We start from the raw sequence: 15,541 nt of genomic DNA, 5'->3' as shown, positions 1-15,541 counted from the left end.
GTAAATATCAATCTAGTTATAGGTAGCTATAGCTTAAACATATTGTATTAATTACATGGAATTGGATTAACCTCCACTTGACTATATATTGGGTTCTCTTAGAACAACATATATTTTTCTACATACATTAAAGTTTTACAAAAATTCAATTGAAACATGTATTCTCTTCAACTTACAGCACATAATGAAAAAAAAAAACCAGAATAAACAATCCTAAATATAGAGAATAAACACATTTGAAGAGTAAATACCTCAATGAATCAATCAAAATCCATAGTCTTTCATAGAAAATCCTGCAAAACCAAGCTCCTGCTCAAATTACAATCAACAATTAATCCTGAAAATTAAAAATGCCGTGGTTAGTCAACAGAGTACAAATTAATAAAAAGAAGAGTAATGCAATAGTGATTTATTATGTGGTTTGGATATAAAGACACATCAAATACAACAATATCAACAAGTGCATATGAGCCATACCACAACTAGAGGCAAACAAACTTTCACATTCTGTAAATTTCTGTCTGCAACACTGAAACTTATGTCCATGTTCGAAGGCATTTAATAGTGCAGTTTCATAAATAAAATCATAATTTCTTTTAATTTTCCTATTTAGTATGGGAGTGGTGCTTGTTGGTTTGTTGCTCTTTTTTTTTAGTCTATTATTTGTATGTATTAGGTATGCATGCTTACTAAGTTTGAGTTTAGCGAAATTTTGGCTCAGCTTCTTTAAAGCTACATTTATCGTGAGCATTTTATTTTGCACATGAAACTCCAAACTTTGTTGAGAAACAATCTAACTGATTTTAACTTTCCAAATCTCCACTTTCTATTGCTATATTTTATTCCCCTTCAAAAGTTATAAGGCAAAACTTGCTGAGACTTCCCTGAAATTTGGGGACAATGGCCTATGGACTCTGAATGGTGAATCTTGTTTTTCTCCATTCTTCATTACATCACATATGATTTATTTGGCCTAATATGGCCTAATCAATCCAAACATCAATTTGTATCACATTAAATTCCGAGTTTAGTTGAACTGAAATACATAGCCAAATTGTGGACAAAATAGATACAATGTTGTGCAATGCATATCTTATTGTGGAAAAGTTGGTAGATGATATTAGAATGCTCTTTCAATTGAAACTACTATGTTCATATAGGTTGGTGAACTTATTGGTGGTAGTCAAAGAGAAGAACGGCTTGAATATTTGGAAGATAGGTTGGATCAATTGAAGCTAAACAAGGACAGCTACTGGTGGTATCTAGATTTGCGTCGATATGGTTCAGGTGAGAATTTTTTAAGATTATTAAGAATTGTATTCAATATTCATTTTCATTCAATCTTTTCTAACATTAGTTTCTGCCATAGGCTTACAATTTGGGTTTTACAATTAAAAATATAATAATAATTCAATTAAATGTCCCAAAAAATCTCTAACAGTATTGAAGATTGACTTGACATCTATAATGAGTTATTTTTCTGCTGTGGTTGTTGTATGTATCATCTGCTATGCATTTGAAACGAGCCATGGTTTAATTTAAAGGCTGCCATTTTGGAAATTAAAGTTGCCAATCTGAGCACAATGTCTAACACACTTTGTGTTTACAAATTTGAGATTTTGGGGATGAGTAAAATACTTTTTAGCATATGTGGATTTCATCTGTGAGTTTCACCACCCCAATTGTGATAGAGGGTATGTTTTGGAAATATTGTTTGATTATTTGGGATTAAAAATTTAAGGAGAGATCTAATATTTATTAGTTAATAGAATTTAGAATTGGTAAAATGGTACCCTGAGAAATTAGAATATAATATAAAAAATTAAACAAAAGTTATTTATTTTCTATGTTATGTGCTTGTGCTGAGTATTAACTGGATGAGATATTTTATAGTTTCTTCTGCTAGAGAGGGTTTTTGACAACAATTAAGTAGATTAAAATAATAGCTCATATGCAATTTTATTTTTTCAATAATATAATTTTATAGTAATAGATAGCCCTTCTTAAACTACTACGAATCTACTAGACTATATACAGAATCCTAAAGCAGTTTAACTCAATTCTCAGTTATCTATCTGTGATAAATAAAAAGGATGCAGCTGAAATCAAAGCGAACTATATACTCTAAGCTAATTTATTTTGTCTTTCTAGAAGGATTCAAAATAGCTATAATTATACAAAAGCAATGTTCAAGATACAGAATAAGTGTGAGTTTTACAAACTTAAATTTGTTGGGACTAAAAATAAGGTTTTTGTTTTCATTTTTAAAAGTGAAAATAAGCATTTTATAATATAGTGAAGAAACAAGTCGTTGAGTTAATAAGACAAACCTTTTGCCCGGAATTCATAATGAGTACACTGTCTTGCAGTTAATGTGTTGTTTGGTGCATGTACCAGAAGAACCTAGATTAAAGGAAAGGCAGAGAAAAATAATAAAGTTGTTGAGCTTCTGGGTGTGAATACAAAAGTGTTTTAGAGAAAAAGAGTTCTGAATCAGTGAAAAAGACTGAATAGAACTTGTATTATTTATATAGAATAGATACAACTGAGTTTTGTTATAAACCAACAGAATATATATATGTCCAAGAAAGAGGCTGTTAAGACAGCTGAAAATACAGTTGAAATAAACTAATTAGCAGTTAAATACAGGCCTAACCATATGTACTAACAACCCCCTCAAGTTGATAGGGACCAACCACCACTACTCTCCTTATTGTGGTGCCTAATATTTTTTATTGCCCAAAAAATTTGTACATGTTTTTAAATCACGGGTGATAAAAAAAACACAGAAAGCAAAAGTTAATGTGAGAGATTATTATATCAACTTGCTTCATTTGGCCTCTGTTCTCTGGTGATCCTGTATGCAAGAGTGGAAGTAATTCAATGAAACTCACTATTTCACAGTTACTATTTGACAAGATAATTTGGTGTACAATTTGTCTGTCAGATGAGGACTGAGGGGCCCAAACTTGTTATTTTTCGTAGATAACTGAGGATATTATTCTCAAATAACACACACATAGCTAGACCTAAAGAAAGGCTTGTTATTTTATTGTTTAGTGTTGTTTAACTTAGACAAAAAAACAAAAAAGAATAGCATTGAGTGAGTCTTTACTACTGGGCATCCAATCTTAGTAAAAATAGTGAATCCTTTCAAACTGGGTTTCTGTTAAAATTTGGTTCTCTTTCCCTGATTTACCAACACGGGGGTAAAACATAAAAGCATATGTCAATGGTTAAATCATTCAAATTTGGCCAATCTATTCCAACCCTTTATAATAGTTTGTTTGTATGTGTAACGAGTTTAAATTATTAATGCTCACAACCCATACTTTAAATTGAAAACAACTGCTTTGCAGGATTAATTAAATTAGGGAGAGAGGGGTGAGGAAGAGGTAGAGATAAACGGGAATGAAACCCCCTAAACTCCAAGCACAACCTATAAATACTACTAAATATACTTTATCTATATATATGTAATAGTAACAGCTAATTTTCTAATAGTAACAGAGAAATCAGTGTAAAAAGGCAAAAAGAACAAACGAGGGGAGTCAAGACATTACCCAAATAAGTCAAATACAGGTTTTGAAACATTGAAATAGAATAAAAAGCATAAATAAGCGACCCCACATAGCTAGAAAAGAAGCAGACATAACTTGGATTTTTTAGATTTATGGTTCTTGAAAGTATTTCAATAAAAACACAAGAGAGTTATGAAGATCAAGGCCCATAAATTATATATACTATAGAAAATACCTGCTTGAGAGCTTTAGCGAGAGAGTGACCAGTCAATGAAATCCAACAGATCAACCTGGTCATCACAAAATTCAACGTCAGAAACAACAACCAACCTCACCACAGACCCTTGTCACTGAAAAAGACCATAACTTGGGAATCTGAGAAAAGGGTCTTCCCCCTCAAATACCCAGTCGAAAGATTCCAAGTTTTCTCCCCATATTTTTCCTAGTCTCTAATATTTCTGAAAGAAAAAATAATAATAAAAGGGTTTGGGTTTACTCACTTGGCTTCTTGGGATTGCACGATCTGATTCCCCTTGTTGAGAATGATAATGAACAGTGAGATTCTTAAAGAGCCGAAAGCTTTACCCAAACAAGTCCAAAACAGGACATATACATGCAAAACAGAGAGGGAGTCGAGAAATACCTTCAGTCACAAAAGAATATATATATATATAAATTAACAGAACAATACTAATAATAAAAAACTAAATATTTATATATATATATAAATATATGTACCCGTCTCTGATGGAGCTCAGAGGAACCGTCTCCGTCTCTGATGGTTCTCACTGTTGTCTCTGGCAGAGCTTGGAAGAGCCACAGATGGAGGATGCTCGAGAGGATGGGGGTTCTCACGGTCGTCTCCGTCTCTGATGGTTCTCACGGTCGTCTCTGGCGATGCTCGAGAGGATGGGGGTTCTCACGGTTTGGGGTTGAAGTCTGAGAGAAGAGAGACAGAAGAGAGTGGGGTCTGAGAGGAGATGGGGGTTCTCACGGTTTGGGGTTGAGGTCTGAGAGAAGGGCTTCGGTCTCAGAAGGGCTTCGGTCTGAGAGGGGAGAGAAAGGGGTTTGGGGTATATATGGGTCTGAGGGAAAAAAAACTGGGCAAAAAAAAATTGGTGGGGAAAACAAAAATTTGGTGGGCTTTTTTATTTGGGTTCGCGGTAAATAGGGTAGACGTGGGGAGTAAGTCTAAAAGTACCTCTAGCGACGAAAATCAGAATGTCGTCGCTAGATGTGTCGTCGCTAGAACCCAATTTTCCTGTAGTGTAAGAAAAAGAATATAGAGCAAACAATATATATATATACTACAAGCCATCCATTCTTTTTTTCTATATCCAACATATGAGGTTATTTACATATCAAGAAAAATTACAATTCACATAATAAGAAATTTACAAGCAACACTACTACAAAATAGGTTTTTCTCTGCGGTTTTTTTACTCAATAAACTGCGGTTTTCGAGAGTATTGAAAAGTGCAGTGTATTTGACCGCAGAGAAAAGTGTTACGCAAACCACGGAGAAAAGCTACACTTTTCTCTGCGGTTATAGTAAGCCAACCGCGAAGAAAAGAGACTTTTCTCTGCGGTTGTAATAAGCAAACCGCGGAGAAAAGAGACCTTTCTCTGCGGTTTGTTTATTACAACCGCAGAGAAAAGTCTCTTTTCTCCGCGGTTGGCTTACTACAACCGCAGAGAAAGTGCTTCTCATTAAAAAAAAAATTCAATTTCGAATTATAACCTAGCATTTTTAATAAAAAAAAATTAATTTTCAATTTTAATTATACATAATTATATTCAATAGTACAACGTAATTTGTTAAATTATTATATATACATTTCATATCTGATACAAAATAATTGGCTAGTAATGAATCAAAGACTTTAATCATTCTAACCAATATAAGTTAACATTTTAATCTTACATACATACAAAAATTTAGATTTCATAAACAAATGGCATTAATCTAGCTAACCAATCACTTTGTAGTGGTAGTAGATCTTCTTTGACATTGAATTGCTTTTTGTCAAACCACTGCAAAATTGAAAAGTTAATATAGATTAGATAATTAAATACTATATCTAGTTTTTCTTAAGCAAAAAAGAGTTTAAAATATAACATACTTTCTTCTTGATAACTTCTGCCGGATTCGGTGCATTTACAAGATCATAAATGTATCTTAGTACATAATAACCACATTCATGACTTTCAGGTTGTTTTGGACAAGAACCTCTCAGAAATTTTGTAAATGTGTCGATGTATTCATTTTCCAAACATTGTGCGTATGCTCTAAAAAAAATTAAAATTAATTAAATACATATTATGCTCTCAACTTTTAAAAATTAATAATGCATGCATTACAATTGAAGAACTTACTTTCCCATAACCTCCATAATTATTGGTGGAGATTTATGATTTTTTAAAGGGTCCAAAATTATGGTCATCCCCCGCATCATCACGAGCACCAACATCCAATGTCGACTAAAATAATAATAAATTATGATTATTATAAAATTAAAATTCAACCATAGTAGTGATAATGTTTAAGTAGTTCGTTCTTACTCAACAATCCAAGGAATGAAATATATTTGGCCTCGTCTATCCATAGTCATCATCCATTTGGCTATAAGATCCACCGTATAGTTTTTACTTTCATCATTGCCAATAGAAAGATGTTCGGTGTCAAAAAATTTGTATAATTGTCGTGAATTTGGGTGCATGCTTTCCCAAATGCATCTGTAGAGAATCAATCATTCATATTACATTTTCAATTAATAAATTAATATCGTCAAAAAAAAAATTGGGCAGAGTTTCCTTTGTTTCTATAGCATATCCAAAATTATTAGAACCTATAAATTCAATTCAGACAAATCATAAAACAAACAACATGCATGTTCTCAACCATAAGCCACCGCAACACACAAAATTAGCAGAACCTACTTCACTAAGACACACATGTTCTCAACCTTCTGTTATCTCCGCAGCACACAATTTCATCTCAGAACTTACTTCACTACGGATGAATATCTAATATATTCAAACTCCTGTAATAGTTTGTAATAGTCTGTACTCGGTTTGATACATACCTCATACCAAACAGCATAGCTAAGGATCCAATATTATCCATGGAGGCTTCTTGATAAACGTCTTCCGAAGTGATGAAGAGAGCCTCGCGTTCTCCTATAAACTCGGGTCAACAGGAACTTGTACAACCCCATCTATTCCTTTATTGGAATAATACTCCTTCACTATAAATTTTAGACTCAGATCAATTTTTTCCCATTGGTTATATGTTAACCAATTTGAAGGTTCTGGTTGAGTTATTTCAGCGGGGATGACTACGTGAGATCCAACTGATGATAAATGTGGGCTTGGTGATAGGGATTTGTGTTTAGATGAAGATGGACCCTACATAATAGCATTTAACATATCAATATAGTGTACCCATTTAAAAATAAAATTTAAATATCTAAGCAAATAATTTTATACCTGAAAAGCCACAATTAAATTTTTTGGCCAAGGCAGGAATGTGTCTCGTGCATCCCCAACATATTGTACGTTACCAAAGGGAATAGGGATCTCACCTTCTTCTTGTAAGACATCTATAAGCCAAAACCCTCGCAACTGAATCATCAAGTACATTTCCATGGACGGTAATTTGGCTACCCATGTTTGGTACAATGATTACACCCTTAGCCACCACATTGTCAATATTATCAGAACACAAATAAACTTCATAGCTCAGTGGTGGCGGAGACTCATAAATTGATGATCCATCATCTTCATCAAAATGATAGTCTTCGATTTGATGAAAATGATCATCTGCGTTGGGGGCAGGTCGATAGACTTCATCACTTGTATTCTCATAATATTGTCCCTCATCATTTGTATTCTCATAATATTGTCCCTGATCAAATTGCCCTTCATCGTAGTATCCACACTCATCGTTTTCCTCATTATATTCTTCATTTTGAGCTAATTCCTCTTCTGTCCTAAATTTATGTCTTTTTAGCTCTTCAATCTCAGCTTTTAGTCGAGCAATCTCCTCTCTTGCAGTCATTGTTATATGTTTTTTTCCAAACATTTTGGAAACGGTCGTAGTGAACCTACAAAAAAAATCAATAAAGTCCATGAATAAACCAATCTAAATAATTCTTAAAAGAAAACAACTATTATAAATTATCATACCTGCCAGCTCGAACACGATCTGGGTGTTCTGGTGTCCCTAATGCTTGAGTCAAGATGTCATCTCGACCCTGAGCTGTAATTTCGCCACGACTCAATTTTTCTTTGACGTCCTCCTACTAAAGATATTATTTGGTTAAATTAGTTTATATAAATAAAAACAATATATTGATTGTAAAACCTTAGAAAACTTACTATCTTTTTGGCAATATGTCGCTCTAGCTCTATCTAAGCCAAACTTGATACCTCTCTGGATTTTGAATATTTCGTTCTTTTTTATGCATTGTACAAGATAATTATAGTTATATGTTGCGATAATATCAACCATTATTTAAACTATAATATCATTATACTTACCAAATCTTCTTTTATATTAGCCATTCCTCTATGAGAGGTTCGATGCCTTGACTTCATTAGTAATGCACATGCTTTTTGTTCTTGATGCACTATTTGAAACTCTGGACTTAGACGACTAGTTACAAATTTTAACCATTCTCTTTCGTCAATTATATCGCTATACCTGTTTGGGGGAAATTTGAGTTCTTCCTTCATACCCATTTCAGCCAAAGGTTTGATGTACTCGGTAGTGAGTTCACTTTTAAAATCTCTCATTATTTGGCCAGCTTTTTTCAAAATCTCATGTTTGAAGGTTTGAGGAATGTTGTGACCACCCTGAGAATATAATTAAGAAAAGTAATTATTAAATTTAGATATCACACATAAATAAATAAATATCATAATGATAATTTCTTACAATGATATCCTCCCATAGACCATCTTTCAAATCTCGTGGGACCTTTCTCTAATCACCTGAGTTGATAGAAATCGTGGCTCGTACTCTAGATCCAAGATATGATATCATGTTTGTATACACATCACCTATTGGTTGTCCCAAATTGTTCCATTGAAGATTTTTCTTGATTCCTTTGGCTTTTTGTTGGGTCATGTAACTCATTCTTGTTTTACCATGACCTTGTTGTTTATCTTTGTCATCTCTTTTATCCGCCATCTGCATCACACAAATTAATAATCACAAGTGTTAATGCATTATACAAATAAATAATCAAAAGTGTTAATGCATTATACAAATAAATAATCACAAGTATTAATGAATTATATAACTTACTAAACATGTTTTCTTCTTTTTCTTATTTTATTTCTAGTCGATTCACAATCGACCCATATTCCTTCTTTGATGTCGGTTCTAAGATAATCACGATCATCGCTATCGCTTTCATTATCATTATCCTTAATATTCTCAACTTGTTCATGTATCAGTTGTCCAACAATAAAACAGTCATGATATAAATCATAATTTTCATCGTACTCTTCTTTTTCTGAGAACTTCCGCTCGGGAACTGATAAAACAATGGACCATTTATCATTAACTGGATCAAGAATGTAAAACACTTGTTTCGCTTGGGCAGCCATGATAAAAGGATCGCTCTTGCTTCCCTTCTTGCTTAAATCAACCAGAGTGAATCCAAGTTCGTCAGTTTTAACTCCAGTATTGTTGTCTACCCAAGAACATTTAAGAAGAGGAATACGAAATAATGAATAATCTAGCTCCCATATTTCTTCAACAATCCCGTAGTATGTCATTGTGCCTGAAATTGGGTTATTATCTTTTGCACTGGCAAAATGCATAGCTTCTGCAACTACACTTACTCCACTATTTTGAACCAGCCAAGCATCATCTCTTGACTTAGTATGAAATCGTTTCCCTTCAACAATGTAAGCTTAATGCTTTATTACATCAATGCTTGCTTCAAGAGATATGCGCTTCAATTCAGTCGACAGTCCATGATTTTTTTCGCCCAACTTCGTCAAAATTGTATTCTTCAGCCACTGGCAAAACGTTTTATTATGCTCATTTATAACCCATTTTTGTTTAAATTTAATCTTGTTTGGAATCATCGACCGTAATAACTCTATGTGATCACTGAAACATAAAAGAAATAACAATAAGTTTAAACAACAAAAAGAAAATCACTACTCTAATATATATGATTGAAATATATTTTCTACTTACATTATATATGATTGAATCTCAGGATTATTTTGCAACACAACTAATTGAGCTTGACCTAATTCTGCCCTAGACACGGTGATCACTGTTCCATTCCCTCGTAGTCCTTTATCAACTCCATCTGAGTTATTTCGTGGTTTGCTGATTCCGATTGCCTCAACCCCACTCATGTATTCAGAGCAAAATTCTACTGCCTCTTCCGATATATAACATTCAACCATACTAGCTTCAGGACGATAATGATTACGCACATAACTTTTCAACACCTTCATACTTCTTTCAAATGGATACATCCATCTCGCCCAAACTGGTCCACACAACTTGGCTTCCCTTACTAGATGAACCATTAAATGTATCATAATGTCAAAGAAGGATGGCGGAAAAAACATTTCAAGGTTGCATAGAGTTTCCACTATCTTACAATGCAATGCATCCAATTTTTTCATTTCTAATTCTTTTCCGCATAAATGTTTGAAGAATATGCAAACATTCGTTAAACAATCTCGAACTTTTTTCCGTAATACTGACCGAATAGCAATCGGAAGTAATTGTTGCATCAACATATGACAGTCATGTGATTTCATACCCATCAGCCTCAAATCTCCCATGGATACCAAGTTTTGAATGTTGGATGAATAGCCATCAGGCACTTTCATCTCTGCAATTGATTTACATACAAATTTTTTCTCTTCTCTGGACAACGTGAAACAAGCCGGAGGTAAATATGTGTGTTTACCTTTCTGTTCAAGTGCTAAATCAGTTCGTATACCCATTTCAACAAGATCTAAACGACTAGTTAAACCATCGTTAGTTTTACCGGGAATATCAAGTAATGTACCTATAATACTTTCGCACACATTTTTTTCTATATGCATGACATCCAAACAATGTCGAACAAGTAAATCTTTCCAGTACGGGAGACGAAAAAAAATTGATTTCCTTTGGAAACATCCACTTACTTTCTTATTTTTCTGCATTTTTCCATACTTGAAATCAATTTTCTCTACTTCTTTAAGAATTTGTTGCCCCGAAAGTGGCAAACGAGCAACACCTTGTTCTTTATCAACATCAAATGCTTTTTTTTTTGTCCCTATTGTTGACGGTGACAACTCGTCAACAAATTTAAGTTGGAAAAATTATCAAATCAAGATCACTAATCGGAAAACTGTAAAAACTTGAACAATAACTCAAGAACAATGATAGAACAATAATGGAGAGTTTAGTCTTTCATTCACACTCAAACCTCTGCTACAGTAAAATTTCCAACCCCCTTTCAGGTGGTCTTAGAGTTCATTTTATAGTAGGCTCTAATGGCCTTAGGTACATAGTGGTCCAGGGGACCAAGTGGTACATATGTACTGTGTCAGGGGAGTGGCTTCAGAGGTGGTGGTCGTACATCCCGTACAGGAGCAGGTGTCAGGAGGATGTCTCCACTACTTGTCTGTACCCATGTCTGATGCGTGGTGGCAGGCGTAGTGGCGCAGGAGGTAGTGGTGTCGGCTCTGACCTATGGCCGTAGACGTACAGACCATGATCCTTACCCCAGCAGTCTCACTGGCACTGGTATCCGTACTCAGTACTTGGTCGTACAAATATGTCCCATTCGACTCGTACTGGATCTCCTAAGCATAGGGATCTCAAGGTGTAAGGAATGGGACCCTTGGTATGAGGTGGAGATCTTGGGTCCTTGGTATGAGATATCCGAAGCCTCCTGAGGTCACTCACGAGTCTGAGCGATAGGCATGTGGCTTTGGCAGATGTCTAAGGATGCGTGCCGAGACGCCCTCCTTGCGACCCCCTTGATGGCGTGGCTCCCTAGCTGTTCACAAGGTCGAGTGTGTTGTGGGTGTGGCCCTCATGAGGCCATGGGCGCCGAGACCCGATGACGGGGCTACCACGGTGAGGCCACTCGGGCCTACGGCGAGGCCACTCGGGTGGCGCAGCTGAGACCTCTCGCGAGGCCACTTAGGTGGCGTGGCCTAGGAATCTCGCGAGGCCACTTGGGAGGCGTGGCCTAGACATCTCGCGAGGCCACTTGGGTGGCATGGCCGAGACCTCTCGCGAGGCCACTTGGGTGGCGTGGCCTAGGCATCTCGTGAGGCCACTTGGGAGGCGTGGCCTAGGCATCTCGCGAGGCCACTTGGGAGGCGTGGCCTAGGCATCTCGCGAGGCCCTTTGGGAGGCGTGGCCGAGACCTCTCGCGAGGCCACTTGGGAGGCGTGGCCTAGACATCTCGCGAGGCCACTTGGGTGGCGTGGCCGAGACCTCTCGCGAGGCCACTTGGGAGGTGTGGTCTAGACATCTCGCGAGGCCCTTTGGGAGGTGTGGCCTAGACATCTCGCGAGGCCCTTTGGGAGGCGTGGCCTAGGAATCTCGCGAGGCCACTTGGGTGGTGTGGCCTAGACATCTCGCGAGGCCCTTTGGGAGGCGTGGCCTAGGCATCTCGCGAGGCCACTTGGGTGGTGTGGCCTAGACATCTCGCGAGGCCCTTCGGGAGGCGTGGCCTAGACACCTCGCGAGGCCACTCGGGTGGCGTGGCCTAGACATCTTGCGAGGCCCTTTAGGTGGCGTGGGCTGGCGAGGCCAAGCGAGGCCATGTCACCTCGCGCCTAGGCATCCGAGCGGGGCCGTGCGAGGCCATGACATCTTAGCATCCATACCTTGCAAACCGCGTGTCACGCGGCACCGATCCCATGGGGCGTGGATCCCGACTTGCGACGCGACGGTATGATGGCTTCCCAAGACAATGGTAGCTCAAGGGCCTTGCCTTAACCTCACATTTTCCCTTGATGAGATTTTGAGCATCAACACCTATAATGATGATTTAGGGGAAAATATCGTCTATGACCCATATAACAAATTTTGTGCCCATTAGACAGACGAATAGCCTTTGTGTTAGTGCAACATATTTGGACATCCCTGGTAACCTTTTGTGATTAACCCTGATAGATTACCATAAGCTGGGAAATCATTAACAGTCCACAATAAAACAACTTTTAAGTTAAAGACTTTGTTGACTGCGTTTTTAGCCAACGATGTGAGCACGTCAATAACGACAAGCCTTCAAGAGAAATCAAAACGACAACAAACGGTATAAACAAGAAAAGTAAAGAACACAGGAGATTTTTATAGTGGTTCAGCCCCGATTGTCGGTAATAGCCTAATCCACTTAGAGTTGTGATTTATAAATCTATACTCAAGATCAGATGGACTATGCCAACTGAGTTTCTTCAGTATAAATTGTGAAAATACAAGAATTCTCTCTAATTTCAGCACTTTCTCTCTCTAGAATAGACAGACCCAATTTTATCTCTCTAGAAAGAAGAAGCAGAAGGAAGCCCCTCTCTCATCCCATAAACTCTCTATTTATAGGCCTGGGATCCTCAACTGATATCCCCTTATGATAGGGATATTTTATTATATTTATTACATTTAAACATTCAAAATTCGAAATGTAACAAACCCCCCATTTGTGGGAAGAATGAGAGATTCCCGCGTATGTTGTTGGAGTTGTGTCTGACTTAGTCTCCTCTAGCTAGTTGGTCCACCTCTTACCCACTACCCATGCAAGTGCTGGTTGAACATGCATGGTGGTAGGATATGCATGGTGGTAGGACATATTTTTGGTGGGTTGAACGTGCATGGTGGTAGGACATGCACTTCTCTCCTCTAACATGGCACTCTCGTCTAGCATGCCATGTCCCTCCTTGAACCAATCTCCTTGCTTCTCCTCGGACCAAGGTGGTCCGAGGCAACCTCCTTGGCACCCCACCTTGGACAACATTGAGGCAACCTCACCTTGGACAACATTGAGGCAACCTCACCTTGGACAACATTGAGGCAACTTCCTTTAGCATCCCCCAAACATGTCCGATCGAACATTGTATAGCTCTCCTTATCAAAACCTAAGTCTCATTCCTCTTGCATGAGACTCCTCCTCCTTAGCTACTTACCTTGGACACGTTCGATCCAACACTTAGGAAATCTTGGGAGGCTTGCCTCCTACATACCCTTGGGGTCTCTTAGGACCACATCCTCCTTGGGGTCTCCTAAGACCACATCCTCCTTGGGGTCTCCTAGGACCACTCCCTTTAGCTCTTCTAGAATGCATTCTCCATTTTTTGGGTATAACAGACTTCTTTCTTAAAACCGTCATATGCCTCAACACCACTTTCATACAAATCTTTCAAATCATCAATTAATGGTGCCAAATAAACATCTATATCGTGTCCCGGTTGTTTTGGGCCTGAAATCATTAACGTGAGCATCAAAAACTTTCTTCTCATCACTAACCACGGAGGAAGATTGTACATAACAAGGAAGACAGGCCACGAACTATGCCTACTACTTAGAGATTTATGTGGATTTACACTATCGGCAGCTAGACCTAGACGAAGATGTCTTGCTTCAGTTTTAAATTCTGGATTTAAGTTATTAACTTTTTTACAAGCCTGCGAATCTGCAGGATGTCGAAGTTTACCATCTTTCACTCGCCTAGTCTCATGCCATATTAAGTTTTCAGAGTGTTCTGCACTTCGATATAATCTCTTAAGCCGCGGAATCAAAAGAAAAGTACCACATCACTTTCTGAGGAATAAGTTTCCTAATCTCCTTACTCTTGTTAGGTTTGTAGCGGGGTGAATCACATTTTGGGCAAGTGTCCATGTCTTCATACTTTTTACGATATAACACACAATCGTTCGGACATGCATGGATCTTCTCATACTTCAAGCCTATGCAATTTAAAGTTTTCTTCACTTCATACGTAGACTCAGGGAAGAAATTATCTGACGGCAAAATCTCTTTAAAAGCAGCTAAAAATTGACTAAAACATTTATCACTAACTCCATTTTCTGCTTTTATGTTGTAAAATTTTACCATCATTGGTAATCTTTGTTTCAGACAACCATTGAATAATGGTTTATCTGCATCTCTAACCAATTTATCAAATTTTGAAGGATCATCAACAAACTCTTCTTGTGCTTCATCGAGCAATTCCATAGGATGATCGTCAAAATCACTATAACCCAAATCATCAACCCCTCGCCTCCTGAATGGATATGGATTATTATTTTTCAATGATTCCCCATGCCAATGCCATGTAAGATAACTTGTATCAAATCCCCGACAAAATACATGATTTTTTATCATGGTAATATTTCCTTTACAACAATCTATACATGGACAATGAATTCTTTTTGGATCACTACAATTTGTTTGGCAACATTCTAAAAATTGGTTGAATCCGTCTTGAAATTGTTGTGTTTCTCTATTCTCAAGAATCCATGACTTATCCATAATGATAATATCTACCTAATTCCTAAGTTGATAATGAAAAGAAAATTAGTATAGTAATTGAAAAAATTATGTTCAATTATTAAATTATAAAATGAAATGGGCAGAGTTTCATTTATTTCTATAACATATCCAAAATTCATATGTATTTACAATTTCAACAAAAACAAAAACATTATTATTATATATAGTAACTTATAAAACATGTTCAACTAATATCATCAAAAAAAAATTGGGCAGAGTTACATCTGTATTTATAGCATATCCCAAGTTATCTACCTATAAATTCACATCAAACAAAATATATAACAAACAACATGCATGTTCTCAACCATAAGTCACCGCAGCACACAGAAAATTCACAGATCCTACTTCACTAAGACACACATGTTCTCAACCTTCTGTTATCTCCGCAGCACACAATTTTATCTCCGAACCTACTTCACTATGGATGAATATCTAATATATTCAAACTCCTCTAACAATAGTTTGTAAATATAAAAAATAAAAA

The 15,541-nt window shown here is 36.8% G+C and overlaps 1 protein-coding gene across 1 annotated transcript; it reads right to left on the bottom strand.

Moving 5' to 3' along the window:
* Positions 1 to 5,893: 5,893 nt before the first annotated feature.
* Positions 5,894 to 6,649, bottom strand: LOC133815550 (uncharacterized). Its single transcript, XM_062248377.1, has 3 exons — positions 6,608 to 6,649; positions 6,084 to 6,257; positions 5,894 to 6,002 (listed from the first exon to the last, which is right to left on the bottom strand). The coding sequence occupies exons 1-3, from the start codon at positions 6,646 to 6,648 to the stop codon at positions 5,894 to 5,896; spliced, it is 324 nt and encodes a 107-aa protein (XP_062104361.1). The 5' UTR covers position 6,649.
* Positions 6,650 to 15,541: the final 8,892 nt, after the last annotated feature.

This window comes from Humulus lupulus, chromosome 2, assembly GCF_963169125.1.
Source record: "Humulus lupulus chromosome 2, drHumLupu1.1, whole genome shotgun sequence".
Classification (NCBI taxonomy): domain Eukaryota; kingdom Viridiplantae; phylum Streptophyta; class Magnoliopsida; order Rosales; family Cannabaceae; genus Humulus; species Humulus lupulus.
Note: the sequence above shows the minus strand (reverse complement) of the source record. Positions and strands in the feature narration are given on the sequence as shown.

Coding starts and splice junctions, on each gene's coding strand:
- LOC133815550 (XM_062248377.1), bottom strand. CDS start 6,648: ATGGATAATATTGGATCCTTAGCTATGCTGTTTGGTATGAG. Junction 6,258..6,607: donor GCTATGCTGTTTGGTATGAG/GTATGTATCAAA, acceptor GATTCTCTACAG/ATGCATTTGGGAAAGCATGC. Junction 6,003..6,083: donor TTCATTCCTTGGATTGTTGA/GTAAGAACGAAC, acceptor TTATTATTTTAG/TCGACATTGGATGTTGGTGC.